General features: G+C 45.0%; 1 protein-coding gene across 1 annotated transcript in view; it reads left to right on the top strand.

The window, feature by feature from the left end:
- Window positions 1-20,823, top strand: part of ube2v2 (ubiquitin-conjugating enzyme E2 variant 2) — a 31,838-nt gene extending 11,015 nt beyond the window's left edge. The window contains exons 2-4 of the mRNA XM_072467799.1: window positions 15,101-15,240; window positions 16,203-16,328; window positions 19,526-20,823. Of these exons, the coding sequence (XP_072323900.1) occupies window positions 15,101-15,240; window positions 16,203-16,328; window positions 19,526-19,672 (413 nt within the window). The 3' untranslated portion in view covers window positions 19,673-20,823. The remainder of the gene's footprint in view (window positions 1-15,100; window positions 15,241-16,202; window positions 16,329-19,525) is intronic.
- The last annotated feature ends 267 nt before the right edge of the window (window positions 20,824-21,090 follow it).

Here is a 21,090-nt window from a genome sequence, read left to right as displayed (position 1 = left end):
ATAGTTTAATTGCAGGATTATATTTTTACCTTTTAAATTCACTGGAACCTTGGATTGATGTCATGATTTCAAAATTCACTGGGCAGCACGGTGGCATAGTGGTTAGCACTGCTGCATCACTGCACTAGGGTCCCAGGTTCGATCCCGGCTCTGGGTCACTGTCCGTGTGGAGTTAGCACATTCTCCCTGTGTTTGTGTGGGCTTCGCCCCCACAACCCAAAGACGTGCAGGGTAGGTGGATTAGCCACGTTAAAATTGCCCCTTAATTGGAAACAAATTAATTGGGTACTCCAAATTTTTTTAAAAATGATTTAAAAATTCACATCCTTACTTTCAAATTCCTCCATAGCCCTTGACTTTCTCTACATTTAATCTCTTTCAACCCACAACTCTTCCTTTTGAGCATCCCTGATTTTAATCAATATGTTGCCCTACGATGTGGAATTCCCTTTCCCACATCTTTCCATCTTATTTTCCTCCGAAGACACTCCTTAAAACCTACCTCCTTGGCCATGTTTTTGGCATTGTTATCTAATGGTTCAGTGTGTTGGGACGTTTTGTTAGATCAAAAGTGTAATATAAATTGTTTATTGTGATTGATGTTGGCGACTCCCACCGCTGTTCTAGAATGTAGGGAATTCTGGAAGTAAAAACAAATTCATCCATCATCTGTGGCCACCTCTTAAAATCTTAGGGTGTAGGCCATCAGGTCCAGGGGATTTTTGGCTTTTACTCCTGTTAATCCCTCTATACCAACCTACTACTTGTCATTGGCATCTGTCCATCCCGAATGACAGTGGAAGGTGCCACTTCTGTATTGAACCTCATCTGTTGAGGTTGTAGAGGCTAATTCTTGAGTAGCAGTCACTTTCACAGCTGGCACAGACATCCTTCATTTTCACCTTGGTTCCTTGTTATGTCCAGTTTTGTATCTTGTCTTCATGTTAGGAGACAAAACAAGCGTTTGCATAATGTCTCTGCAATCTCCATATTCCCCATTATAACTTCTCCTGTTTCAGCACCTGAAGGATCTAGATAATCTCTTTTACTCTGCCCTGACAATGCTCAAGTCCGTTTTAATAGAGTACCCATGTTGCACTAATTTGCCTTCATGTATCCTACTTTAGCTGTCCATATACTCCAGTGTTTGTCATTTTGATACCAAATAGGGATTGAGAAGTGTGTGTACCTAAATCGTTTCTCATTGTAGAGTTGGCTTGAGTTACAGACTCTTGACATATTTTAATTCCAACAGAAGACAAAGCACCACTCTTGTAAAGCTGTTAAAACACGAGCAGAGACTGTACAGATGGTTGATGTAGGCAATGTTGAACAAAAGGCAGACGTGCAATGAGAGGTATTCTTATGAAAAAATACAAGTATGAATATTACAGGATAAGACACGTGAGTCTTAAGCTGATTTTAGCTTGGGAGGCAGCGAGATGTTACTAGATTTGGCATCCATAGGCAAGGGACAGAAGATGTAACCTGGAATTCTACTGTAAATTACATGTTCCATGCAGATTTATGGGCACTGCAAGGGCAGGAACCGTATTGCCTCTGGTTGACTCGTCTGCCTTTAGATTCCAAAATGGCCACATTGGAACTCAACTCCTATCGGGGAGGTTTTAGAATGAAGGACTGATTAACACTTTGCTTTATTCCTTAAGCTTGGACTGGAATGAATATTAAAAACAATATGGCTCCTTAACCTCCTTTAAAGGTAGAAAAATGAGGAATATTAAAATAAATGACAAACACTTTTGCAATATATATTTGAAAGATTCCAAGGGAATCGAGGGATAACAAACAAAATGACTTGTTTTGATGTTTATGGAGCAAACTTTAGGCAGTATCTCGCGCATAGAATTCCTGGGAGGATGGGCCACAGAGGCAGTATTTGAATAAATAAAATTTCTGGTCAAGTGATAAGGATAATAGAATGAGATAGTTAAATGAGGGCAAAGTCTCTGGCTCCTGCCTGAGATTTACTGTGAAGCATAGAAACCTTGGGGAGATTATCAAGATTAACTTGATCAATCAAACCAATAATATATACAAGATTTCCTTCAATTTTGGAATGCAGGAACTTGGTCTGAAGGAAAGCTGATGGGAGATGTTCAGCCATTTATATTTAACAGCAAAAAACCTAATACTGCAGATTCTGGAAATTTGAAATCAAAATAGAAAATGCTGGAAATACTCGGCAGGCCAGGCAACTTCCATGGAGATTGATTCAACTTGAAATGTTGTGATACTAATGAGGTCATTGGTCTGAAACATTAACCCTAATTTCACACTTGGCATAATTGACTGCTGTGTAAGAAAGCAACCTGCAAAGATCTGGCGAACTTTGGTTCACCTTTCCTGATGTTATTTTACTTCTGACGGCGCCATGCAGCTGAGACCATTGTCCACAAATATGAAACTAGTTTTGAGGGCCAGATAGGTTCAGTAATTATGACCTAGTATGTTACAGGGAAGTCATGTGGCACATTGGAATAGCATCTTTGCCTCTGAGTCAGATGCTTTGGGTTCAAGTCCCACCTTAGGGCTGGATAGCCAAACAGGTTAAGAATTAATCTGCAAATCCTTCCTACACATGCCAATGACGGGTAGTAGGAGCAGGAGAGATTCTTTGTCAGCCATGTAATAACACATTGTAGCTTTTACCATTACTTTCCATAACTTTGGACTATAACAAGCATGTAACACACAACCGCCATGCTATTTAAAAACTTTTACTTTACACCTCATTCAACAAGTCTCCGCTTTTTAAAGGATTTTCATATCAAAAAAGGGGAAGTTTATTGATTTCTATTTGTGAGGATTTCAACATCTTGTGGCAGATTGGGAATCACTAACAACAATTTAACTGCATGAGTAGATTGCAGAAGTTGCTATCAATTTCAGTGTAATGACAGTGACTGCTGCCAGTTTCACCATCGTTATCACTCCAAAATTCAGATTGCAAACTCCTTGACTGACTGGTGTTTCCAACGTTTTCTGTTTTTATTCAGATTTCAACGTTTGAATTTAGTTTGAGTTTGTAGCATAGTTTTAACATGTTGATATTTAAGAAACAATAAAAATATTAATGCAAGTTTGGGTATACTTTCCTGTTTGCTCTTCACATTCAGTACCTGATCAATGAGTTTCTAACTTTGGTATTTGGTGTAAACAAAATGTTTCATTATCCATAATATTATTTTGTAACCTGACCAGCATGGCAATTGGATATTATTTCTTTTGCAACTGTTATTTATATTATTTCTTTTACAGCTGTCTTTGAGCAGAAACTAATATTTTGACTTAATTTAATAAGCTTGGTTTCATGTCAGTGGTTCTATGTCAGTGGAATGACCTGTGCATGTTTCACAGAATAACAGTGGTTGAAGGCAGTATTGTAACTCTTATCTGCTTCTACAACTGTTGTTACCATTGGCTGTCCCTTGATTCAAGGATCACCTCCATTCGGGGTTGCGGGTTTTTCATGTGGGTCATCACATGACTGAGCAGGTTGAAACTCAATCCACAGATCTTCAGGCACATGGGGCAGGATGTCCCACCATGCAGTGGGATCCAGAATGCAGGATTTGCTTTCTTTCCTTCTTTGCCACTGTTCTGTCTCATCAAAAGACGTTGTCACACAAAAGTGTGATGCAGCTTCATAGGCAACTTGCCGCTATTTTGAACAAATGGTCGCAAAGTTCTCCCTGTCAATGTTAATGCTGTTGCATTTCAAGGAGGGCTTCAGAGTGCCTTCGAAGTGTTTTCTTTGCCCTCCCCTGCAAAGTTGACATTGAGAGTTGAGGAACCAGGACATGGCAGGGCAGACTGTTTTTGGCCACCCAGTTCACCTTCGTTAATGTTGTAGGATTTTTTTTCTGAATGCTTGTGGAGCTGGCTTCAGGAAGGACACTAGCGTTTGTTTAGTCCTCCATTAAATCCAGAGTATGCAGCAGAGGCATTGCTGATGGAATTTTTTTTTGTGCTCTTGTGTGTTGCTGATACACAATCCAGGTCTCGCTGCAGTACAGTAGGGCTTTTGTTGACCTATGCAGGAGTTCTTTGTTGTCAAATACTTACTGCTGTGGTTTGTGGACAGCTTATCCACTGTTGGATCTCCTAATCAGTGGTGGCATTTTGAGTGGAGTCACTGCCAAGATTTAGAAAGTACTTAACTTTTTTCAGAGTGTCTCCTTCAACTTGTATGACAGGTGGATTATTTGGCTGACCAGGTTTGGGTTCATATGCGTTTTGTTTTGACAACATTCAGGGTCAGGGTAAGTTTGCACGGTAGCACAGTGCTGTTGCTCAGCAGCGCCAGGGTCCCAGGTTCAATTCCCGCTTGGGTCACTGTGGAGTCTGCATGTTCTCCCCGTGTTTATGTGGGTTTCCTCCCGGCACTCCGGTTTCCTCCCACAAGTCCCGAAAGATGTGTTTGTTAGGTGAATTGGACGTTCTGAATTCTCCCTCGGTGTACCCGAACAGACGCCGGAGTGTGGCAACTAGGGTATTTTCACAGTAACTTCATTGCAGTGTTAAGGTAAGCCTACTTGTGACAATAATAAAGATTATTATTATTCTTGTTTGCAGAATTGAAGAGATCGAGAGTTGATTGTAAATATGGTGCAGGGTGGGCAATAACACTGCAATCCTCTGCAAACTGTAGATCATGTATATCCACGGTGGTTGTGTCTTCCATCTAGATGGTATTGTGACAGATGAGTGAAGCAGGCAGATTAAAAATGTCTCCTGGGCGTATGCGTCGCTAGATTTACAGTAGAACAGAGGCCGTAAGCTGGAAAAAGAAAATCTGGCGAAGAATTTTAAGGGCACCCCTGAGTGGGACACCACCTGGGCTCGAGCGAAAACGATTGCGATTGACTGGGGCTAGCGGCAGAGTCATGATGCTCATTGTCCTCCATGGGACCTGAGGAACTAAGTCCAAAGGATAAGCGCATGAAGTCTTGATGTGAGCAAAGATCGGTGAACTTTGAAGACCTCAGCTGGAATACCATTGGGGCCATACACTTTGTTGTTTCTGATCTGTTTGGTTGCATGTTGCTGCTCTCTCATTGATAGTGGTTCACTCGTGGATTTTATCACAGCATATTGGGGGATGGCCTGAAGAATATCACATCAAATCTTCATTAATGTCACAAGTAGGCTTACATTAACACTGCAATGAAGTTACTGTGAAAATCCCCTAGTCGCCACACTCTGGTGCCTATTCAGGTACACTGAGGGAGAACTCAATGTCCAATTCACCCAACAAGCACGTCTTTTGGGACTTGTGGGAGGAAATCCAAGCAGATGGGAAGAACGTGCAGACTCCGCACAGACAGTGACCCAAGCCGGGAATTGAACCTGGGACCCTGATGCTGTGAAGCATCTCTGCTACCGTCAGCTGCCACTCTGGATTCACAGTTTAGTTGTTGAAGATGTCCTTTTCAGGATCGATAGATGGCATTGTCATCCTTGAAGATGGATATCAAGTGAGCGAAGGGGATTTTGTCCATTTGACCCTGGTCTATATCTTGACCTTGAAGGCTTCAAAACACCCATGTCATGGTCAGCGAACTTTTGGATTTCACAGGCTTTCTCTTTCCACCTCGTCCTTATCTTCTGAAATTGCATTTGGGTATCCGCCTTGAACTGTTGTAATGCTGCTGCCTTTACATGTAACCTGGACTATTCTGCCAGGCAATGAAGCCTAATTTGTTCTAGGCGGTTACGTATTGCAACAATGTTTTCATTGAATCAGCCCTGGTGATGCTTGCACTTAAACCCAATGGTCAACAGGAGCCGAGTACAGCTGACTTTGTTTGATCCTGCTGTTCCAAACAGATGTGTGAACATTTTCCAAACTGGGCTTGATATCCCTCTCTTCAGTCGAGCTGAAATATTAATCTTCCTCTGGGACATTTGCGTTGCAATGTTTTGGTGGATGTTTGTCACTGATCAAGCAGGTCGAAGATCTGTCTATTGGGCATCCGTCCCCTGCACGGATTGAGTGATAGAGCCAACACTTCGATCTTTGAGCCGAACAATGACAATCTATGAGATACTAGTGCTATGATGTTGGAGAAATCCATGCATTTTGTTTTTGCCCTCTGATAGAAGGGCATCAGTTATGGTGAGGCCATACTGAGCACACTTTGTCAGCAGGAGGACTCCATTTGCAATACACTGACTTTTCCCACCCTGTTTTTTCTAATGGCTCCAGGCATCGGAGTCTTGCCCAACCCTGACATTAAATGCCCCCAGAAGGATCATAGTTCTTTGGATGGCAGTGAGGACATCATCCAGGTCAGAATAGAACTTTTCCTTCTGCATTGAAGTCCAGGGTCGGAACATAAACGCTGATGACGGTGGCATATTGGTTATGACTGAGCTCAAGGTGAAGTGTCATGAGTTTTTCATAAAATTTCTGCACTCAAGACCCTATTCTGGATGGCAAAGCCAACTCTGTGGACATGAGTGCTGTTAGTTTTTCTGTTCCATTTAGAGGGTAAATTCCTCTTGCTTGTTCAGTTGCCCCTCCCCAGAAAGGCGGGTCTCGTTGAAGGCAGTTTGATATCTTGATTTCCCACATGATACGATTGCAGTTCTGCTTTCTGGACTCTTGAGATTATCCAGAAGTGTAACATTCCAAGTTTGAATATTTAAAATTTTCCTCCTTTGATCACAAGATTGGTGATCCCATAGGGTGTGGCTCCTGAACCCGGAAAAAGTGGGACAGCCGTTTTTTTTAAAAGGAGCCTTTTCTGCTGTGCAGAAAGGAGGAATCCAGCTAATGGCATCTGGCTCATAGAACTTGTAAAGTGTGTTATGGGCCAGGGCTTAGAAACTCAAGTGTATTATGAAGCTCACCAGACCTATATCTTTTATGTAGAATTTGGCTAGGATGAATACAAGAGCCTTCACTTCAGGTGTGATTCATCAGACTTCCTAGGCGTGTTTATCAAAACAAAGTTTAATGTAAGAATGTAGTTAACATATATAAAATAGTTAACAAGAAGTTGTTCTCCATTACAAACGTGAAAAAACATACACAACAGCTACAGTAATCTATGTATATAACTCTTAATGAATCCCCCTTCGTAGCTGTTTCAATTCGATATAAAATCCAATAAACTCTTTCAACAGCATGGCCCAGCACAGTGTAATCTCACTTGAATGGGACTGGTCCTTTCTCTGAGATCCCGCCTCCAACCAGCAGATTCAAAACTCTTTCCGGAAAGCAACTCTATCTTTAAAGTTACCAAAGCAGTTTGCCACACCCAGTGTGCTTTCTGCTCACTGGAACAGCTTTAAAAAGAAAACAGTGAAGCACCGCTCTTCTTCTACAGTCCAAACCAACAAACTGAAAAGGAAACCAAAACACCAAAACCTCCTCTCACCTGACCGCCACAGCCCAGCTCCACCCACAAATGACATCACTGAAGCCGTGCTACAAGCCATGTGGTCAAACAAACCTTTCCTAAAGGGACACTCACATGACAAGTGATTAACATAAAATGTCCCAAGTAGCGTTATAAAACAAAATTCAACATTGAGTCACTAAAGGCAATATTTGGTTAAGAGGTCAAAAGGTTGGTCAAAGAAGTAGGTTTTAAAAGGTGAAGTTTTGACTTATACCCAGCCCATCTCTGGGTTACGCTTGAGGACCAGCACTTCTACTTCGAGTCGCCTGAGGACGCGTTGGACTTTGCGAAAAAGAAAGGGCTGGTGATGGATTGAGAACTTTTGAACTTGGCTTCAACGTTCATGTTTTTGTTTTTTCTTTTTGTTTCACTGTGTTTGTAAAAAGTTTCTCGTTTTGCATTTCATGGAAGATGTTTGTGATGCCGTTTGCATTGATTTGGAACCAGTGGTAGAGCTGAGTGAGTTAAGGTTTTCATTTCCACTGTTGGGGAATGGAGGTGTGCTTGTTTTGATCTTGGTGTTTTTCTGTTGGGCAATTGTGTGGGGATTGTTTGATGTTGGAGTTTGTATGAGTGGTGGGGAGGGAACAATAGGTGGGAGACTATCTAGCGCCGGGGGTGGGGGCCGCAAAGCTAACTGGGCGAGCTAGCTTTCGGAAGCGCAGTGCGGGGTGTGCATATGTTTGGTTTAGTAAAGGGGTTGCGTTACAGGGTGTTGTTACTGGGGGGGGGGGGGGGGGTGAATGTTCTGCTGACGAGGTAGGGACTTGGGCTGAGGGACAGAGAGGAGGTGGGGGGCTGCCTAGGCATGGACCGGTGGAGGCACGGGCTGGAGCCGGGCCTAAAGAAGGGGATGGCTGATTGGTTGGGGGGGGGGGGGTCAGCAATGAGCCCCCCCCCCCCCCCCCACTAGGCTGATCACCTGGAATGTTCGAGGGTTAAATGGGCCGTTCAAAAGGGCACATGTGTTCGCTCATCTTGGGGGATTGAAGGTGGACGTGGTAATGTTGCAGGAGACGCAACAGTCTAACCGGACAAAGTTAGACTGAAGAAAGGCTGGGTCAGTCAGGTCTTTCACTCGGGACTAGATTCAAAGACTAGAGGGGTCACAATCCTGATCAATAAGCGGGTGATGTTTGAGGCTGGTAGAATAATCTCGGATGTGGGAGGTCGGTACATTATGGTCAGTGGGGAGCTAGAGCGGGTGCAGGTGGTATTAGTAAATGTGTATGTGCCAAATTGGGATGATGAGTTTATAAAGAGGATGCTGGGGTAGATACCGGACCTGGACTCGCACAGGTTGGTCATGGGAGGGGACTTCAACACAGTTATGGACCCTGGCTTGGACCGGTCAAGCTCGAAAACAGGCAGGGTGCGAGCAATGGCAGAGGAACTAAGAGGGTTCATGGAGCTGATGGGGGGGGGGGGGGAGACGAGAAAGAGAGGGGGGGGGAGAGAAAGAGAGGGGGGGGGAGAGAGGGGGGGAAGAGGGAGAGAGAGGGGGGGGGAGACGAGAAAGAGAGGGGGGGGAGAGAGAGGGGGCGAAGAGGGAGAAAGAGGGGGGGCGAAGAGGGAGAAAGAGGGGGGGCGAAGAGGGGGGGAGAGAAAGGGGGGGGGAGAGAGAGGGGGGGAGAGGGGGGGGAAGAGAGAGAAAGAGGGGGGGGAAGAGAGAGAAGGGGGGGGAAGAGAGAGAAGGGGGGGGAAGAGAGAGAAGGGGGGGGAAGAGAGAGAGAGGGGGGGGAGAAGAGAGAGAAAGAGGGGGGGAGAGAGAGAAAGAGGGGGGGAGAGAGAGAGAAAGAGGGGGGGAGGGAGAGAAGGGGGGGAGAGAGAGAGAAAGAGGGGGGGAGGGAGAGAAAGGGGAGGGGGGAGAGAAAGGGGAGGGGGGGAGAGAAAGGGCAGGGGGGGGAGAGAAAGGGCAGGGGGGGGAGAGAAAGGGCAGGGGGGGGAGAGAAAGGGGAGGGGGGGGAGAGAAAGGGGGGGGGGAGAGAAAGGGGAGGGGGGGAGAGAAAGGGGAGGGGGGAGAGAAAGGGGAGGGGGGGAGAGAAAGGGGAGGGGGGGAGAGAAAGGGGAGGGGGGAGAGAAAGAGAGGGGGAGGGGGGGAGAGAAAGAGAGGGGGAGGGGGGGGAGAGAAAGAGAGGGGGAGGGGGGGAGAGAAAGAGAGGGGGAGGGGGGGAGAGAAAGAGAGGGGGAGGGGGGGAGAGAAAGAGAGGGGGAGGGGGGAGAGAAAGAGAGGGGGAGGGGGAGAGAGAAAGAGAGGGGGAGGGGGAGAGAGAAAGAGAGGGGGAGGGGGGGAGAGAAAGAGAGGGGGAGGGGGGGAGAGAAAGAGGGGGAGGGGGGGGAGAGAAAGAGAGGGGGAGGGGGGGGAGAGAAAGAGAGGGGGAGGGGGGGAGAGAAAGAGAGGGGGAGGGGGGGGAGAGAAAGAGAGGGGGAGGGGGGAGAGAAAGAGAGGGGGAGGGGGGGAGAGAAAGAGAGGGGGAGGGGGGAGGGGGGGGAGAGAAAGAGAGGGGGAGGGGGGGAGAGAAAGAGAGGGGGAGGGGGGAGAGAAAGAGAGGGGGAGGGGGGGAGAGAAAGAGAGGGGGAGGGGGGGAGAGAAAGAGAGGGGGAGGGGGGGAGAGAAAGAGAGGGGGAGGGGGGGAGAGAAAGAGAGGGGGAGGGGGGGAGAGAAAGAGAGGGGGAGGGGGGGAGAGAAAGAGAGGGGGAGGGGGGGAGAGAAAGAGAGGGGAGGGGGGGGAGAGAAAGAGAGGGGGGGGGAAGAGAAAGAGAGGGGGGTGGGGGTGGGGGGAGAGAGAAAGAGGGGGGGGAGAGAAAGCGAGGGGGGGTGGATCCAGGTAGATTTGGGCAGCCGATGGTGAAAGAGATCTCCTTCTACTCCCACGTGCATAAAGTGTATTCCTGGATTGATTTTTTTATTTTGAGCAGGGCCTTGCTGGCTGGGGTGGTGGACACTGGGTACTCAGCGATTACAATCTCAGACCTTGCTCCGCACTGGGTTGACCTGCAGGCTAGTAAAGATAGTAACCAGCGCCTGCACTGGAGGTTGGATGTGGGACTTTTGGCGGATGAAGGGGTGTGCGAGCGGCTGAGGAAATGTATTCAGAGCTACCTGCAGGTCAATGACACGGGGGAAATTTCAGCAGCGGTGGTGTGGGAAGCACTGAAGTCAGTGGTCAGGGGGGAGCTGATCTCAAACCGGGCCCATAGGGAGATGGTGGACAGGGCAGAGACTGATCGACTGGTAAAGGAGATACTACAGATTAATAGGAGGTATGCGGAGACCCCAGAGGCAGGGCTTTTGAGGGAATGACAGAGGTTACAGGCGGAGTTTAGCTTGCTGACCACGGAGAGCGGTGGAGCAGCTGAGAAAGGCGAGGGGGGCAATCTATGAACATGGAGAGAAGGCCAGCAGAATGCTTGCACAGCAGCTTAGGACAAGGGAGGCAGCTAGGGAGATAGGGAAAGTAAAGGACCGAAATGGGAACCTGGTTGGTGATTCAGTAGGGGTGAATAAAAGGCATTTAGGGATTTCTACAGCAGGCTGCAAAGGTCGGAACACCCGATGGAGCCGGAGGGGATGAGGCATTTCTTGGAGGGGCTGAATTTCCCATAGGTGGATGGGGAGCGTGTAGAAGGGCTGGGGGCCCCGATCGGGTTGGAAGAGATAGTGGAGGGTCTGAAGGCCATGCAGTCGGGTGAAGCCCTGGGGCCGGACGGGTACCCAGTGGAGTTCTATGAAAAGTTCTTTGGGATATTGGTGATGAGGATGTTTAATGAGGCAAGGGAAAAGAAGGGTGTTGCCTCCGACGATGTCACAGGCAACGATTTTGCTGATTCATAAGCGGTACAAGGACCCGGAGCTGTGTGGGTCTGACAGGCCGATCTCCCTGTTGAATGTAAATGCCAAGTTGCTGGCCAAAGTCTTATCCTCCGATATCGAGGATTGTGTTACGGACGTTATTGGGGAGGACCAATCGGAGTTCTTTAAGGGCAGGCAGTTGGTGGCCAATGTAAGAAGGCTGTCAAATGTGATCACGATGCCCCCGGAAGGTAGGGAGGTGGAGGTAGTGATCGCAATGGATACAGTAAAGGCTTTTGATCGGGTAGAATGGGACTATCTGTGGGAGATAATGGGGCGGTTAAGATTCGGGCGGAGCTTTATTGACTGGGTCAGGTTACTGTATCAGACTCCTGTGGCAAGTGTACGGATGAATAGGACAACATCGGACAATTTTAGACTGCACTGGGGGACGAGACAGGGATGCCCCCTATCCCCACTGTTGTTTGCCTTGGCTATAGAGCCGTTGGCAATTGCTCTGAGAGCCTCGAGGGGCTGGAGAGGACTGGTCCGCGGTTTGGCCGGGGGTGGGGGGGGGGGGGGTGTGGGGGGGAGCATAGGGTTTCGCTCTTTGCGGATGACCTGTTTCTGTACGTTTTGGAGCCAATGGAGGGGATGGAAGAAATCATGAGGGCTCTAGGGGAATTTGGCCGGTTTTCGGGGTCGAAGCTTAATATCGGAAAGAGTGAGATGTTTGTGGTCCAGGCGAGGGGACAGGAGAGGCGACTGGAAGAGCTGCCATTTAGGTCAGTGGAGGGAAGCTTTAGGTATCTAGGCATTCAAGTGGCGCTGGAATGGGACCGGCTGCATAAATTGAATCTGGCCCAGCTGGTGGACCAAATGAAGGACGATTTTCGGGGATGGGACGCGCCTCTGTTGTCTCTGGCTGGGAGGGTGCAAACGGTGAAGGTGACGGTTCTCCCGAGATTCCTATTTGTATTTCAGTGTCTGAAATTCTTTATTCCGCGGTCCTTTTTTTTAAGCGGGTCAACGGAGTGATCACGGGCTTCGTCTGGGCGGGCAAGACCCTGCGAGTAAGGAAGGTAATGTTTGAGAGGAGTCGGGGAGAGGGCCAAATTTTAGCAACTATTACTGGGCGGCTAATATAGCCATGATCAGGAAGTGGGTGGTGGGGGATGGGTGTGTATGGAGGCGGCTTCATGTAAGGGCACCAGTTTGGGGACGTTGGTAACTGCGCCTCTGCAGTTCCCGCTGGCACGGTACTCCACCAGCCCAGTGGTGGTGGTGACCCTGAGAGTTTGGGGCCATGGAGGCGGCATGTGGGAGCAGTGGGAGCATCGGTCTGGGCCCCAATCTGTGATAATCACCGGTTTGCCCCGGGGAGTATGGACGGGGGATTCCGGTTATGGTGGAGAGCGGGGATTGAGAGGATGGGGGATATGTTTATAGAGGGGAGCTTTGAGTATGAGGGCGTTGGAGGACAAGTTTGGGTTGGCGAGGGGAAACAAATTCGGGTATCTGCAGGTGCGGGACTTCCTTCATAAACAGGTGTCAACTTTCCCTCTCCTACCGCTAAGGGGGATTCAGGACAGGGTAGTTTCCAGAGGGTAGGTAGGAGAAGGAAGCGCCTCGGACATTTATAAGGAGCTTATGGGGTCGGAGGAGACGCGGACCGAGGAGCTGAAGCGCAAGTGGGAGGAGGAGCTGGGAGGTGCGATAGAGGATGGTCTATGGGCAGACGCGTTGAGTAGAGTCAATGCGTCCGCAACATGTGCCAGGCTCAGCCTGATACAATTTAAGGTTGTTCACCGGGCTCACATGACAGTGGCCCGGATGAGCAGATTCTTTAGGGTGGAGGACAGGTGCGCAAAATGTGCGGGAGGACCAGCGAACCATGTCCACATGTTCTGGATATGCCCGAATCTTAGGGGATTTTGGCAGGGGTTTGCGGACGTCATGGCCACGGTGTTAAAAACAAGGGTGGCGCTGAGTCCAGAGGTGGGGATTTTTGGGGTATCGGAAGACCTGGGAATCCAGGAGGAGAAAGGCAGACGTTCTGGCCTTTGCTTTCCTGGTAGCCCGGAGACGGATGCTATTAGCTTGGAGGGACTTTAGGCCCCCGAAGTCGGAGACCTGGCTATCGGACATGGCTAGCTTTCTCTGTTTGGAGAAAATCAAGTTCGCCTTGAGAGGGTCACCGTTAGGGTTCACCCGGAGGTGACAACCGTTCGTCGACTTTGCAGGAAATTAATCGTCAGCAGAAGGGGGAGGGAATAGTTTAGATTAGAGTAGGGGGTCAATTATGGTGGGACCTGTACAAGAGGTAAATGGCTTTTGCACTATGTTTATGGTTTCATGTATATTGTTTATTTTGTTGTTGCTGTATCAAAAATGCCTCAATAAAATGTTTATTAAAAAAAAAGTAGGTCTTCAGGACTGTTTTAAAAGGGGGAAAGGTGGTGAGACAGGTTGAGCGAGGGCATTGGCGAGTTTGGGCCATGTCAGCTGATGGAATGCTAGAATTAGAGATACTCAGGAAGCTAGAATAAGGAACACAGATATCTGAGGATAGTGGGGCTAGAGGAGATCTGATATTGGGAGCAGCGAGGCCATGAAGGGAATTGAAAGCTAGGATAAGAAAATCTAAATACAAAAACAAAGAGATTGAGGTGTTGCTCAACCAGGAGCACAGGGATGATGGGCTAATGGGACTGGTGCAACTAAGGACACGGGTAGTAGAGTTTTGGATGACCTCCGTAAACTTGAGAATGAGAGAGGCCGGCCAGGGGAACATTAGAATAGTCCAGTTTAGAGGTAATCATAGAATTTACAGTGCAGAAGGAGGCCATTTGGCCCATCGAGTCTGCACCGGCTCTTGGAAAGAGCACCCCGCTTAAGCCCACACCTCCACACTATCCCCATAACCCAACCTCCCCTTTTTGGACACTAAGGGCAATTTATCATGGCCAATCCACCTATCCCGCATTTCTTTGGACTGTGGGAGGAAACCGGAGCACCCGGAGGAAACCCACGCAGACACTGGGAGAATGTGCAGACTCCGCACAGACAGTGACCCAAGCCGGGAATCGAACCTGGGACCCTGGAGCTGTGAAGCAACTGTGCTACCGTGCTGCCCTTAGCAAAGAACCCTTAACAAAGAAATAGATGAGGATTTTATCAGCAGATGAACTGAGGCATGGCAGAGATGGGCGATGTTATGGACGTGGAAATAGCAGGTCTTCGACATGGCGTGAATATGTGGTTTGCAGCGAAGCGGCAAATATTACACAAGTTCTGAACATGGATGGAGTTATTGTCTCGGGAGCAAAGCACCACACGCTGCAAGCAGCAAAAATACACACCATTGTAATAATATGTGTGGGATTGTGTAAAACCGATCCAGCAATTACCTTTCTCTGCAATAGGCCCATGTTTGCTGTGTATTACATTTGGCAGACTGAAATGTGAAGTGGTTTCTGGCTTCAATTACCAGAATGTGGTTATGAAACTGCTAGATTTTTAGGTTGTGTAAGATTTATTAAAAATGTATATTACTGGGAGTACCTTCTGTAATTGTATATTTTCTGGAACAATGTCAACGCATTAAGGATAAAGCAAAAATGACTTTATGTTTATAGTTAAAGTTCAATTTCTGTTAATTCAATCATAAACACTCTTTTCATACTTTAAAATGTGCAGACAAAACTTGAATTGCATAGTTTGTACTGTTGCATTTGGTAGACCGTATGGATATTTCTAACTTGATATGCAAGAGAAGATAGTTCTGGTCCTTTGATGGAGTTTCTTTTTGGTCACAAATCTTGATGTTGCCTTATCGTGCAACAACTAACTAAATTTTTTTTATGTTGGACAGTTCCTCGCAATTTTTGTTTGTTGGAAGAGCTTGAAGAAGGCCAGAAAGGTGTAGGTGATGGAACTGTGAGCTGGGGCCTCGAGGATGATGAAGATATGACACTCACACGATGGACAGGAATGATTATTGGGCCACCCAGGGTCAGTAACTTAGCAGCAATGCCGGGATTTGAAAATGTAAAGTATTATTGTGTTATATCTTGAAGAGAAAATTATACTCCTGTTTTTCCACTTTCCAGTGTTGATTGCCACAAATTTTGCTGTAATGATTACTAGCAGGGACCCTTTCCAAAATACCCATGAACTCCAAAAAGTGGCTGTAATCTATTGTCATGCTGTGTAATACCTTAATGCTTGTGCTGTATTGATACTGTAAGCCTGTGGGTAGAAGGTTCAGAGGTAGATATTTGCCATTTTATGGAAATTTTGGGGCCTCGGTGGTACTCACCTTGGTGAAACGAAGGACCAGCTGAAGGAAGTCCGTCCTTGAGCTATGGAAAAACCATCCTCTTTTCACACCTAATGTACACTAGCGTTTTAAAGACTGGGGGGCAGGGGAGGGTGGTGGTATAATTGAAGGATATGTAGATTGACATGTTCTGAGGCAGCTTTCTTGTAAATGCTGGAACATTGATGCTGGCATGGATCTTGACTTGCCACTGAACAGCAGGAAAGCATTCAAATTGCTTGAATCTTTAAAGCCCAGTTTAATCCACCAAGTGATCTTTACGAGCGTAAAGTAGCACATCATTGCAGCTGGATGCTGCTGAGCTGATTCTACATATAGGGGAAACAAAGATCCAATAGGTGAACTAGTGATGGAAGGAAAGATTGGAGTCCTTGATCCTTGACTGCTCCTCTGTGTTGCTCAGGTTTATCTGAAAGGAAATAAAGGTGTTGGCATTGGATTGTCGGTGGTGAAATCTGAAGCAGTTTCCAACTGAGCAGTTTAAAAACCTACCTGTTTGCCACTCAGTTGCAGTTGACATAGTGCCCGGTGAAACTTGATGCAAAAGTCTTTCAGGATCATGTTTTATATGTCTGCACTCCTACTTTTGCATTTGCTATATGAAATATTATAAATTCTAATGTTCTTTTTTCAGACTTGCTTTGAAAACAGAATATACAGCCTGAAAATAGAGTGTGGAAGTAAATATCCTGATATAGCTCCAACTGTTAGATTTGTAACAAAAATAAATATGAATGGGATAAATAATTCCAATGGACTGGTGAGTAAACTATTATCCAATGACTGGCATATTGGCAATCTAAGATACATTCACTTTTTGCCTTTTGACCTTTCTCAATTTCTTCTGACTCTCCAATCTTCTTTTTGCCTTTAATTGAGTTTTGCTGCATGTGGTGCGCTGAGAATTTATGTAGATGATCAGCATGTATGTTCGTCAGTTTTGAAGATCAGCTGTTCAGAATACATAAGTGGAAGTGAGGATGAGTTTAGATAGGGTGAAACTGTTACCATTGGTGGATGCATCGAGAACCAGAGGGAACAGATTTAAGGTAATTGGTGAAAAGCAGAAGTGATATGGGAAAAAAACATTTTCACACAGCGAGTGGTTACTGCCTGGAATGTGCTGCCCGAGTGTGTGGCGGAAGCAAGTTCACTCCAGACACTCTAGTGGGGAATTAGGTGACTATTTGAAAAGAATCAATGTGCAGGGTTTATGGGGAGAAGCTAGGTGAAATGCTCATTGAGAGCCGGTGCAGACACGATGGGGCTACTGCACTGTGATAATTCTCTCACTCTGTATTTGGCAGTGCAGTGATGCAGCTTTAATCAAGTAGAGTAACAGTTGGGATCCACATCAGTGATGCTGGGTGATGCCACTGCAAAACTGTTTGCTTTAATTGGAATTATTTTGTCCCCTGCAAGAACTGCACCCCACTCCCATTAACTATCAGCTTGGCTCAAATGGAGGTATTCTCATTTAATTTTGATTCATCCCTCATTCCAGTAATTTAATAAGCAATCAAGCTGGCATTCTATTGCAGTACAATAAAGTGCTGCAATGTTGGATTTGCCATATCTGTACGGAATGTCAAACCAAGGAATCAGGTAGGTATTTAAAAACCCAACTATACATGAAAATCAGCCTCTTTCCCCTGACTAATATTCTTATTTTAACCTACAGCACCAAAACAGATCATTTGGTAGTTTGATTTATTGGTGCTTCGGACATTGTGGTGCATAAACGTTTATCTATATAAGTTACTGCACATCAAAAAATGTGTGAAGTTGATGAGATTTTAAGGTGTGATTAGGTGACATAGAAATGCATTTTTTCACTAACTAGTACAACCACTGAGATATGGCAAATGGTAAATCCTTTTGTAACTCCCCACCTAAAAGAAATGAATATGCTAAGAGATTCTGTGTCTTTGCACCATTATATTACCAAGGATTGTGGGGTAGGGGAATGCTGATGCACACAAAACAATTGCAGAAGTTATTTTTGGGTAACTAATAATTAATTCCCTGCTATCTGTTGTTGTGCATGTTCTTTGGTAAGCAGGAAAATGATGGGGAGCTAGTGCACAGTTACAGAGGAAGCAGTACAAGGAAGCCTTTCTAATTTCTCTTCCCGTTTGTCTCAATGGTGTAGTTGTAATTAGGACATTACATTTGAAAAGACAAACTTGTGTCCTACCATTGGCACATATATAGTGTGTATTAATGACCTAGGCTTGGATGCACAGAGCACAATTTCAAAATTTGCAAGTGGCACAACTTGGTGCTATGAATTGTGACTAGGATAATGAGAGGCTTCAAGAGGACAGAGGCTGATGGAATGAAGGGAATGGAACTGAATGAGCAGATAAAATTTTATGCAGAGAAATGTGAAGTTAATACATTTTGCTCAGACGAATGAGGCAAAACAAGAGTACAATTCTAAAGGGAGTACAGGAACAGAAGAGAGATGGAGATGCACATGCACAAATCATTGAAGATGGTGGAACACATTGAGAAAGTGTTTAAAAGGCATATGGGACCCTGAGCTTTATAAATCTAAATACAAAAACAAGATTATGTTGAGCATTTATAAAACATTGGTTTGGCTTTAACTGGCATGTTGTCCCCACTTCTGGGTGATGTATTTTAGGCAGGGTGTGAAGGCTTTAGCAAGGGTGTTGAAAAGACGAAAGTATGGGGAGAATGCTGGAGTATAGGTCAGCCATGATCATGTCAAATAGTGGAGCAGGCTCAAAGAGCCGAATGGTCTACTCCTATTTTCTATGATTGTGGAATGGTTTCGGAGATGAGGGACTTCAGTTACACAAATTGATTAGAGAAGCTGGCGTTGTTCCCCTTAGATTTAGAAGAGATTTGGTGAGGTTTTCAAGACCATAAAAGATCTAAACAGAACAGGTAGAGATAAACATTTTCTATTAATGGAGGGGACATCGATTTAAGGTATTTGGCAAAAGAAGCAATGGTGATACAAACTAGCATCTGGAATGCACTGCTTGAGCGTGTAGTGGAGGCCAACTCCGTTGTCACGTGTGAAAGGGAATTGGTAAGCACCTAGAGAAAAAGCGTAGGTAGGGAGTGGGTGGGGCACGGGGTGGTTGATGGGTTGAACTGATTTGCTCTTGGAGAGTTGGCATGGACACAACAGGCAAAACAGTCTCCTGTGCTGTAACCATTTCATGATTCTGTATACTGTTGCATCATTGTGATTTCCACATTCTCACCAAATCTCATTGCCGCTCTGCTGATAGTACAGTGGAATCGATGAGGAGAGGCCACTGCAGTGTGAACCTAATATTGTTGGGATCAAAACTTGGACCAAAGCAATAGATATTGGTGTACCCCCTTGTAGGCTATTAATAAAATGCAATTCCTTGATTAAACCACCTGTTAATCTATGAACAAGGTTTGACTGTAGTAAGCTAAATTATTTCTCATGTTGATAAATTAGGCAACTACATTAAGGATTTGGAATAATTACAAAAAGCTTATCTGAATATGTACCGGCAGGCACAACGTGGTGGAAATTAATTCTGTGTGGTGAGATTTAAGTCGTTGAGATTTTGACTTTAGGCGGCAGAGCTGAAATAGAATAATAGATTTATTCAGTCCTATCAAAGAATGTATTTTTCATGGACATTTAAATTCATTTTGGCTAAATTTCTGAATATCCGATCAGAAAATGTCACTTTCCTTTTAGAATCCTAATTCAGGAGGAAAAAACCTGCAGCAAGTTTTTTAAATGTTGAATACACCTCGGACAAGCTTTCGTTCTTGATGAAAATCTCCTGACAACTTTCAAGGATAAATTTAAATTGGCTGACTCTTGGTTACTTTACTTTAAACCATGACCGTGTGCCTGATTGTTGGTTGCCTATGTTAAAAGAAAATTTAAAATTGTACTTGTGCATTTTACACAACTTTTTTCCTTCCCTGCAGGTGGATACACGTAGCATACCTGTTCTATCTAAGTGGCAAAATTCCTATAGTATTAAGGCTGTACTTCAAGACCTACGACGTATGATGACATGCAAAGAGAATATGAAGATTTCACAGCCCCCTGAAGGACAAACTTACAGCAATTAATTTTAATGGATCCAAAACTTTCTCTCTCTCAAAAACCTCACTTCCTATTCATGTCTTGTCAATTTTCCTCAATACTAAATACCCACAAAAAATGACCTGGATATCTGAAATGTATGGCCACAATAATGTTTCGAACCACAAATAAATCCAATAGTGGTGCAGAGTAACTTATTTTCTCTTATCAAGGCAATGATGACATCGGTGATCTAAAAGCCATTTGGAATCTTAGCTTTTACTTGGATGGGGGGGGGAGGGGTAAAGATGAGGGAGTGAAACCAAGACATTTGTTGCCTGATCATAGCAGATATATATGTTACACAAGATTATTGGTTAATAAAGGCAGTAGTTGGTGTATATAATGGCATGCTCTGGAACTTCTCGATGGAAAAAGAGCTGTATTAAAAGAAAACTTTAGAATGTTGTGTATGTTATGCAAACTAAACTCATTCAATAAGAATTGTTGGAAGTTTTTGCTCATTATTTTGCTGCATTGTGGTGCAGATTAATTGTGACGTCAGTGTGTTGAGGATTGTTTTAATATTTGTATTTATGAAAATGACTTTCTGTTAAGCAGCTCTTGTGTATCAAGTAATATTGCGTTTGTTTACAGTCTGGTTCTACCAAAACACGCATTTAGAATTTGCGAGAAAAGAATATCGTGTATAGTTGGGACTTCCTAAAATTAAAGCTAGTCTTGAAGATGTGAATAAGATGCAGCGAGATGCTCTTCGTTTCAGTCTCTGAATTGGGTAATTATTGTTTGACCAAATGCTTCATAAAAATAAAAAAAATGTAGTGGTAAAATCATTCAGGTGGTCACAGTTTAAGAACTTTTTATTGATTTCAACAAAAACTTAATCCTCACCTTTCAAAAACATTTTGTTTCTGTAGGGCAAAATGACCTGGCTAGTTAATATACTTGGCTGTCAAATTTTCCCTTTAGAATACCATAGAAAAATGATAAATCTCTGACTAAAAGCTGCTAATGATCCTGTCAAAAGAAAATCGGGTGGAGTACAACTACCTGAAGTTTACTTTCTCTTGTGAGAATATCTCACAAATTTGCTGTAATTGATAAGACTGTTTCTCATTCAAGTTTGTGAAAAAACTTAAGGTGGGTGAATTCATTTAATAAACAGTAAAGTTTAAAATGGTCTTCATCTCTTTTTTTTTTTAACCGGCCTTGGTGATTTTGCCACTAGTAGTTTGAATTTTCCACTAAAAGACCATGTACTTCAGGACTTGACCTATTATTTTTGATCTCTTGTCACGTTCAGAAAATGGCAGTCATTGACTAGGGATTAAGACTGACCTGGCATAGTACTACATCGTGCAAAATATTTGTACACATGCTTTTAGGACTGACTAATCCAACTGCAATGTACTCACCTCCGAACTGGTGGTAACTACTGTAAGAA

Source organism: Scyliorhinus torazame, chromosome 11 (assembly GCF_047496885.1).
Source record: "Scyliorhinus torazame isolate Kashiwa2021f chromosome 11, sScyTor2.1, whole genome shotgun sequence".
NCBI classification, from domain to species: Eukaryota; Metazoa; Chordata; class Chondrichthyes; order Carcharhiniformes; family Scyliorhinidae; genus Scyliorhinus; species Scyliorhinus torazame.
This window is presented reverse-complemented; position numbering and strand designations above follow the sequence as displayed.